The sequence below is a fragment of the Orycteropus afer genome, unplaced genomic scaffold (assembly GCF_000298275.1).
Source record: "Orycteropus afer afer isolate SDZICR_OR568_19922 unplaced genomic scaffold, OryAfe1.0 scaffold00047, whole genome shotgun sequence".
Lineage (NCBI taxonomy): Eukaryota > Metazoa > Chordata > Mammalia > Tubulidentata > Orycteropodidae > Orycteropus > Orycteropus afer.
The window spans coordinates 6,205,648-6,215,602 of NW_006921634.1; the positions used below are offsets into that span (position 1 = coordinate 6,205,648).

The 9,955-nt window shown below is 36.5% G+C and overlaps 1 protein-coding gene across 1 annotated transcript in view; it reads left to right on the forward strand.

Moving 5' to 3' along the window:
• HEPHL1 (hephaestin like 1) overlaps positions 1-9,955 on the forward strand; it is a 141,273-nt gene that overhangs the window by 30,542 nt on the left and 100,776 nt on the right. The window contains exon 2 of the mRNA XM_007938097.1: positions 3,161-3,405. Within this exon, the coding sequence (XP_007936288.1) occupies positions 3,161-3,405 (245 nt within the window). The remainder of the gene's footprint in view (positions 1-3,160; positions 3,406-9,955) is intronic.

Below are 9,955 nucleotides of genomic sequence, written 5' to 3' on the forward strand. Positions count from 1 at the left end.
GAAGGTTGGGCAATCCTACTTCTGTAGTGATACTATCTCGGAAACCCAAGGAGGGGTCGCTATGAGTCAGGGCCGACTCGACGACACATAACAACAACAACAACAACAATGGCTAAGGATTGTGACCATCTCTCCATGTATTTTTTGGGCACCTCAATGACTTTGGTGAAGTGTCTGTTCGTGTCCTTTGCACATTTTTAAATTAGATTGTTTGTCTTTTTGTTGCTGAGGTGTTGAAGTTTTCTATAAATTTTAAGTTTCCTATAAAATAGTCTACTCCTGGTTCTGACATGCTCTTCACATTCCCAGACCTGTCAGCCAGACTTGTTCTCCCTCATACTGTATGTATGTTTTCCTCCTTGGTATTCATGCCATACGCCTGCTTAGTGTGTTCTACCTTTTCCCTTTTGTTACTCAATCCTGTTTCTTCTTAATCCCTATGTTCTTCATGAGTATTTTTTTTAGCCTCTTCAATAAACAGCAATCTTTCCCTTCTCTGAACTATTATATTTAGTTGGCATTTAATTGTATTTTTCTTTATATGGTGTTTTTGTTCTCTAGTGCTGCTCTAACATGAATACCATAAGTGGGTGGATTTAACAAACAAGATTTATTCTCTTACAGTTTAGGAGGCTAGAAGTCTGAGTTCAATGTGCTAGCTCTAGGGGCTAGATGAAGATCCCTCAGCCTTGGGCTTCAGCGCTGCCTCTTGTTCCTGGTCCACTGGAGCTAGAGGTGTCTCTAAATTTAGGCAGCTGTTGGCTGCTGAGGCTGACAAACCCAGGTTCAACAAGTGAAATAGCACAGTCCTAAGGTTATTAAGGAACATGGCAGGCCACTAGTTCAAGTCCAAAAACTAGTTCAAGTCCAAGATTGGGCAACATGGCAGACTACTGAATGAAGACTTGGCTAGATGCAGAATCCAAGCAAGCCAAAAAGCTCAGAGACCCTTCTCAAACCTTCTGACACATTGGAAGCAGACCACATCCCTAAGGCAGCTACTCAGCTGCTCACAGCAGGTTCTACCATGGAGCTGATTACCAGTCTCATCATGGGGAATAACTACATCCAGCTGCACAGCCACTCAAAACTAGACCCAGTCAAATTGACACACAATCTTAACTACCACATATGAGGTTTAAGTCCAAGTTAAAAGTGCCAGGCTCTAGGGGCTGGGTGAAAGCCCCTCAACCTTGAGATCCAGTTTTGCCTCCTGCTCTCAGCCCACTGGAGCTACAGCCATTTCTTCACTCAGACAGCTGCTGGCTGCTGAGGCTGAGAAGCCCCAAGGTTGACAAGTAAAAAGGCACAGTCCCGATGTTACCAAGCCACACGGCAGGCCATTAATTTAAGTCCATTGTAAGTCTCAAGGTCGGCAGAGCATAGCAGGCTGCTGAGCAATGACACGGCTACATGCAAGGTCCAAGCATGCCATAGGCTAGAGACCACTCCCAAGGCTTCTCCTTAAATACAGGAAGCAGACCACATTACCAAGGCAGCTATTCAACTGCTTGTGGTAGATCCCACCATGGAGCTGATTGCCAGTCTCATCATGAGGAATAACTACCACCAGCTGCCCAGCCACTCAACCAGGCCCAGCCAAGTTGACACTCAAACCAAACTACTACAGGTATATTCCTAGTAATGGAACTGCTGGATCAAATGGTATTTCTATTTTCAGTTTTTTAAGGGAACATCCTACCATTTTCCACAATGATTGTACCATTTTGCAGTCCCATAAGCAGTATATAGATGTTCCAGTCTCTCCACAATCTTGCCAGCATTTGTTATTTTTTGTCTTGTTGAATTTTGCTGTTTTTTCTATGGTATTGTTTTGATTTGGATCCCTCTAATGAAGCCTTAGGAGCTCTGGTAGCATAGTGCCTAAGGCACTTGACTGCTAACCAGAAGGCTGGCGGTTCAAACCCACCAGCCACTCCTCGGAAGGAAGACTGGGCAATCTACTTCCGTAGTGATACTGCCTTGGCAACCCAAGGAGGGGTCGCTATGAGTCAGGGCTGACTCGATGGCACATAACAACAACAACAACAATGAAGCCTTGGGAATGGTCTCTAGCTTATGGCATTAGATCCCTCTAATGACTGTGAGCATTTCCTCATGTTCAAGTGTCTGTTCACGTCCTTTGCTCATTTTTGAATTAGGTTTTTTGTCTTTTTAGTGTTGAGGTGTTCAAGTGTTCTATAATTTTGAAGATAAGTCCCTTGTCATATGTCATAGCCAAATAATTTTTTCCAGTCTGTAGGTTCTCTTTTTACCCTTTTGGAGAAGTCTTTAGATGTACATAAGAATTTCATTTTTAAAAGGTCCCATTCATCTAGTTTCTCTTCTGCTGCCTGTGGATTATGGGTTATGCTTGATAATCTATTTATGCCATAAACTAGATTTGCCCCTATTTTATCTTTGATGAGCTTGATAGTTTTTGGTTTTACATTTAAGTCTTTGATCTAACTTGAGTTCATTTTTGTGTATGGGGTGAGGTATGGGTCTTGTTTCATTTTTCTGCAAGTGGACATCCAATTTTGCCAGCACTATTTGTTAAAGAGACATTTTCCATTTTTAGATCACAATCTCTTTTATATTCCTCCACAGCTCCTACTAAAGTACTGGGAATGAAGTAACTACATAAAAGTGTTTATTAAATGAAAAATGAAGAGGGCATGTCAAATACAAAGAGATAAACAAGTAATGTGACTTTAGAGCACGGTTTTGTTTTTTTTTTTTAGTTTGGTGGTGAATACTATTTGTGACTTTTGGCTTGTTGCCTAACTCTCTGTGGCTCACTTTCCACATTAGTAAATTGCAGGGCTTCACACCAATTCATTCCAGTTGGACCTTCTGCTGATAATTTGCATTTCTATCCTTGATATACTGAATCAGAATCTGTAGTTTAACAAGATGCCCAGATGATTCTTATATATACATACATGCATACGTACATACATGCATACATACATACATACAGAAGCGTTCAAAGCCATGGTAAATTAAGGATAATCCTATCAGTCCTACAGAGGTTTCGGGGTAATGGTGAAGACCAAATGAGATACCATACATGAAAGAACTTTATGAACTGTTACTGTAAGCTATTAGGATTTCTCATCTAACATTGATTATAAAATATTTTCCCTCTTATTTTTAGACTCGCAACCTTATTTCTCGAAAGAGGGCCCAACAGGGTAGGTGGTATTTACAAAAAGGCCATTTATAGACACTACACAGATGGGACTTATTCTACGGAGATCCCTAAACCTTCCTGGCTTGGATTCCTGGGCCCCATCTTGAGGGCTGAAGTGGGTGATGTGATTGTCATTCATTTAAAGAACTTTGCTTCCCGACCTTACTCTTTGCATCCACATGGTGTTTTCTACAACAAGGATTCAGAAGGTAAATATCGGACCTATATTGTTGGAGTCTTGTCTCTATTTCATAAGTAGGATGATTGTCAGTTACTATAAAAGGAATTCTAAGAGAACAGTGTTTGTAAAAGTTCACTTGTCTTCTGTCTCCTTGTCTTTCTATCACCCTCTGTTGCCCCATGCCTTCCTCTTCTTCTTTTTTCATACTATTTCCTTCTCTCCTTTGTTTCCACTTTTCACAAAGAATAGCACCGAAGACAGATCAGCTTACACTGAAGCAGGCTCACCCACAACTACGCCTGTCACTGATGACTGATGACAAAAAACAGACTGGTAGAACCCCTGGGACCACGGCCCTTAGACACTCATCAAACCTGGAACTAAGCACAACTCTCTGTGTCAGCCCAACAATAGGGCTATACAGTCAACAAAAACAGCCATGAGGAACTTGCTCCTCAGACAAATCAACCACATGAGACCAAAACGGCAGCCTCACACACACACACACACCAGAAGTTCAGAAGGCTGGAAGGGACAGGAAAGATGGAAAAATGAGAACAGGAAACCCAGGGAGGAAGTGAGAAAAGTACTGTTAACTTAGGGAGAGTGCAACTAATGTCACAAAACAAAATGTGAAAATTGTTGAATGGAAAACTAATTTTCTCTATAAACTTTGACCCAAGCCACAATAAAATGTTCAGAAAAAAAAAAGTTGCCGGTGCTTTGACTCTTACTCAGTTACTTACTCTTACTTACTCTTACTCAGCTCCATGTGTGAGAAACGCAAAATTAACCTCCCCAAAAAAGCAAATTTTATGTACCAAAAATTATAAAACATTGCTGAGAGTAATTAAAGGGGGGTTAAATTCCATGTTCATGGGTTGAAAGATTCCATATAGTCAAGATGGTAGCTCATGATTAATATGCAGATGGAAAATTTCCCCCAATTGATATTATCTTGATGCAATCCCTATCAAAATCCCAGTGGGATTTTTTTTTTTTTTTTAGAAATTGACAAACTGATTCTAAATTTATATAGAAATTCCAAGAACCTAGAATATCCAATTTTTTTTAATGAAGAACAAATTGAGAGGTCTTACATTTCTCAGTTTCAAAACTTATTATAAATCTACAATAATCAAGACAGTGTGGCATTGTTGTAATTTCAAGCATGTAGATCAGTGGAACAGAGTTGAGAGCCCTGAAATAAATCCTTACATTTATAATCATTGATTTTTTTATAAAGGTGACAAAATAATTCAATGGTGAAAAGATAATTTTTTCAATAACTTTATATCTTCCTGCAAAAATAATGAATTTAGATTGTTACCTCACATCATATAGAAAAATCAATTCACATGGATCATAGGTATAAATGTAAGAGTTAAAACTATAAATATTCCAGAAAATAATAAGAGAAAATCTTGATGATCTTGGGATAGGCAAAAAGGTTTTAGATATAAAATCAAAAGCACATAAAAGAAAAAATTAATACTTTGGGCTTCATCAAAATTAAAAACTTTTGCACTTCAAAAGAAAACAGAAAATCCACTGATCAAAAGAAAATATTTGCAAATCATATATCTGATAAAAAACCTTTATCTATTATTACACAAAGTACTCTTGTGATTCAATATTAAGAAGACAGCTAATTTAAAAGTGGGCAAAAGATTTGAATAGACATTTCAACAAAGAAAATGTAAAAATGATTAATACGGTTATGAAAAGATGTTCAACGTTATTAATCATCAGAGAAATGCAAATTAAAATCACAAAATATATCATAACACTCCCACTATGCACTCCTTGGAAGGAAGACTGGGCAATCTACTCAGTAGAGATATCACCTTGGAAACCCAAGGAAGGGTTGCTGTGAGTTGGGATTGACTCGATGGCAGTGAGTTAGGATGACTATAATCGAAAAGGATGGTTATAGCACTGCATTCTGACCAGGATGTAGAGAAACTGGTATCTGCTACATTGCTGGTGGAAATGTAAATGGTACAGCCACTGTGGAAAATTGTTTGGTAATTTCCAAAAAATTAAACAAAAACTTGCCATACAATTCAGCAATTCTATTCCTATATATCTACCCAAGATAAATGAAAACATATGTACACACAAGGACATGTATGTGAATATTCACTGCAGCATTACTCTTAATAGTTAAACAATGGAAACAATCCAAATGTCTGTCAACTGGTGAATGGATAAATAAATGTGGTATATCCATACAATGGAATACGTTTAGCAATAAGAGAGAACGAGCTACTGATACACGCTACAACATGGATGAACTTCAAAAATGTTATGCTAAGTAAAATAAGCCAGATGCAAAAGACCATTTAATGTATGAGTTCATTAAAATGAAATGTCCAGAAAAGAAACATTTATAGAGATAGAAAACAGATCAGTGGTTGTGTAGAATCAGGGGTTCAAGTGGGAGTTAACTGCCAACAGGCACCAGAGAACTTTTTGGGGAAGGTGATAGAAATGTTCTAAAACTGGATTGTGCAGTATAATCTCTATTGATTTACTGAAAACTTTTGAATTGTAAGTTCAAATAGGTGAATTCAATAGTACATAAATTATATTTTAGTAAAGCTGTTAAAAAAAAAAAAACTGATTAAAAGACCAAATCTTTATCCGTATATTGAAGAGACTTTGTCATACCTAGTTCACGGAAGCCCCTGGCACATTAAAAAGTTTGGGATTCAAATGTTTGTTATATCAGGAGTGTAGATGCAGTAGATAGATGTACACTTTCCTAAATATGTCAAGAGTATAGCACAAGAATAAATATGCCATTAAGCATGATGTTAGCTGTGGGTTTTTCATAGACACCATCTCTATCAGGTTGAGGAAGTTCTCTTCTATTTCCAATTTGTTAAGAGTTTTTACTTTAATCTCACTGCCATTGAGTTGATTCCAACTCATAGTGACCCCATTGGGTTTGCGAGGCTGTAAATCTTTACAGAAGTAGATTGCCCCATCTTCCTATTGCAGAGTGGCTGGTAGGTTTGAATTACCAGCCTTCTGGTGAGCAATCAAATGCCTTAGGCACTGCTCCTAACAGAACTCTTTCTTTACTTTAATAGGTCCTGGATTTTCTTAAATGCTTGTCTGCATCTACTGGTCCTTTATTCTATTAAGATGATATATTACATTAATTGATGTTTACATGTTAAGCCAATCTTGCAATCATGAGGTAGATCTCATTTAATTATGGAATATAATTATTAAAAAATATATTGTTATATTCAGTTTGCTAATATTTTGTCTATGTTCATAAAAAATATTGGTCTGTAGTTTTCTTGTAATGTCTTTATCTGGCTTTGGTGTCAAGGTAATACTTGCATTATAGGATGAATTAGAAAGTATTCTGTCCTCCATTTTCTGAAAAGATTTTCTAAAGGATTGGCATTATTTCTTCTTTTAATATTTAAAAGAATATGTAAATGAAACCATCAGTGTCTTGGTTATTCTTTAAGGGAGAATTCTAAATTACTAATTCCATTTCTTATTAAAGGTCTATTCTAATTTATGATCATTGTTTTAGCAATTTGTGTCTTTCTAGGAATTTCTCACCTTCGTCTAAGTTGTCTAACAATGTGGCATAAATTTGCCTATAATTTTTCCTTATGATTCTTTTCTTTCTTTTTTTTTTTAATTACATCAGCAGGGATGTCTCTTCTTTCAATCCTGATTTTGGTAATTTGTGCTCTCTGTCTTTCTTGGTCAGTATAAATAAAGGTTTCTCAATTTTATTGGTCTTCTCAAAGAGCCAATTTCTGGTTTCTTCTATTTTATGTCATTTTTCTGTTTTATATTTCATTGATTTCTGCTCTGATCTTCATCATTTTTTTAAGTTAAGTCTTCCATATCCTTGTTGATTTTCTGTCTAATTGTTCTGTCAATTATTGAGAATGGGGTATTGAACTTTCCAACTATCATTGTGGAATTGTTTCTCCTTTCAACTACCAGGTTTTGGTATATGTATTTTGTGGCTATTTATTTATTTTTTTTAGATATTAATACATTTATAATTGTTATGTGATCCTGATCACTGACACTTTTTTCATTGTAACATATCCATCATTGTCTGTTATTAATATAGTTCTCCAACTCTCTTACGGCTACTATTTGCATTCATTCATTTTCAACCTATTTGTCTTTTTATCTAAAATATAGATAGCATATTTTTGGATTTTGTTTTTTGATGCAATTTTATAATCTATGCACTTTGATTGGGATGTTTAGACCATTCATATTTAATGTAATTCTTTAATGCAATTATTTGTCATTTTGCTATTTGTTTCTTATATACAGGGATACTTCCAGACCACTGCAGTAAAGCAAATATTGCAATAAAGCGAGTCACATGCATTTTTTTTATTTCTCAGAGGATATAAAAGTTATGTTTACACTATACTGTCATCTATTAAGTGTGCAATAGCATTATGAAAAAGTTAGAAATATTGTGAGAATTACCAAAATGTGAGACAGAGTCACAAAGTGAGCACATGCTGTTGGAAAAATGGTGCTTGACACAGTGTTGCCACAGACCTTCAATTTGTAAAAAACACAGTATCTGCAAAGCACAGTAAAGCAAAGTGCATTAAAACGAGGTATGCCTGTACCTTCTGCCAGTTTTGTTCCTCTGGTCCTATTTTACTGTCTTTTGCATTAAAAACATTTTGTGAGTGTACTCTGTTGTTTTCTTCTTCTTCTTTTAAAATTTTTATTGTGATTTGGGTGGAAGTTTACAGAGCAAATTCATTTCCCATACACATTTTGTTTCATGACATTGACTGCAATTCCCCACAATGTAACATTTCTCTTCCCACTTCCTCCTTGTAATTACCTCTCCCCTGTATTCTTCCCTCCCACCCACCGCTGCCCCTGAGCTGTCTCCCTGTGCAAACACTGCCCTTCTTTTCGCCTAGAATCTGTTGTTGCTTTTTATTTTTTTAATCTATGTATTTGTGAGTTATTTTCTTATTAGTAGGTCTGTTGTTGTTGTTGTTATGTGCGGTGGAGTCGGATCCGACTCATAGCGACCCCTCCTTGGGTTTCTGAGGCATTATCACTACGGAAGTAGATTGCCCCATCTTCCTTCTGAGGAGTGGCTAGTGGGTTTGAACCGCCAGCCTTCTGGTTAGCAGTCAAGTGCCTTAGCCACTATGCTACCAGAGATACACATACTAACTCATGACAATATAGTTTATATTTTTGCTAACTCTGATAAAATATAGACACATTGCTCCAATGGAGCCCATTCTCTTTCTCTCCTTTGTGCTATTACTGGCATATACATTGCATCTATCTATCCCTCCATCTCTAACAATATGGCGTTACAATCAATGCTTTATACTATCTTATGACTTTTAAGGAAGTTAAGAGAACAGAAGAAAAATACATTTATAGAGTCTTTGTATTAATTCACATATTTCCCATTTTCTATTATTTTTCTTTCTTCCTGTGGATTGAAATTACTGTCTGGTGTCATTTCCTTTCATGCTGAAGAATTTCTTTAGGATTCCTTTTAAACAATTTTTAGCTTATTTTGTTGTTGTTGTTGTTAAGACTATACACAACAAAACATATACCAATTCAAAAGTTTCTACATGTACAATTCAGTGACATTGATTACATCCTTCAAGTTGTGCCACCATTCTCACCCTCCTTTTCTGAGTTGGTCCTCCCCCATAAACTCACTGCCCCCTAACTTTTCTGTCTACTTTTTCAAGTTGCTGTTGTTGGTTTGTTCCCATGTAGACAGATCTTGAAAGACCACAGTGCTCAAGGAAGACATTCTTGACTGGTTAAGTCATACTATTATTTGGGTTTAGAGACTTCAGGGGATATATCTATTTTAAGATTTAAATATTATCCCAGGACAATAATTTCTGGGGTTCACCTAGCCTCTATGGCTCCAGAAAGTCTGGAGTCCATAAGAATTTGAAATTCTGTTCATATTTTTCACCTTTTGATCAGGATTCATCTATGAAATCTCTCATCAATATGTTCCATAATGGTAGCTAGGATTCCTTTTAAGGCAAGGTCTGCTAACAAAAAGTTCTGTCAGTCTATGTCTATCACAAATGTCTTTATTGTGCCTTTCATATTTTGAGGAATAGTTTTTCAGTATATAGCATTCTTGATTGACTTTTACTTTTCTTCCCAATTCTTTGAGTATGTCATCTCACTGTCTTCTGGGTTCCAATGTTTAAAATGGAACTGTTAATGAGGTTGATACACCCATGTATGATGAATAATTTTCTTTTTCTGGTTCCAATATTTTCTGTTTGTCTTTCTCTTTCATCAGTTATGGAGGGTCTATATTTGAATCTCTTTGTCTTTATTTTACATATGGTTCATTAATCTTTATTCAGTTTGTAGATTTTTATTTTGGCAAGTTATCAGCCATTATTTCTTCAAACATTTTTCCCTCCTCTCCTTTTGTAGACTATTACACATATGTTGGCGGTTCAAACCCACCAGCCACTCCTCGGAAGGAAGATGGGGCAATCTACTTCCATAGTGATACTGCCTTGGAAACCCAAGGAGGGGTCGCT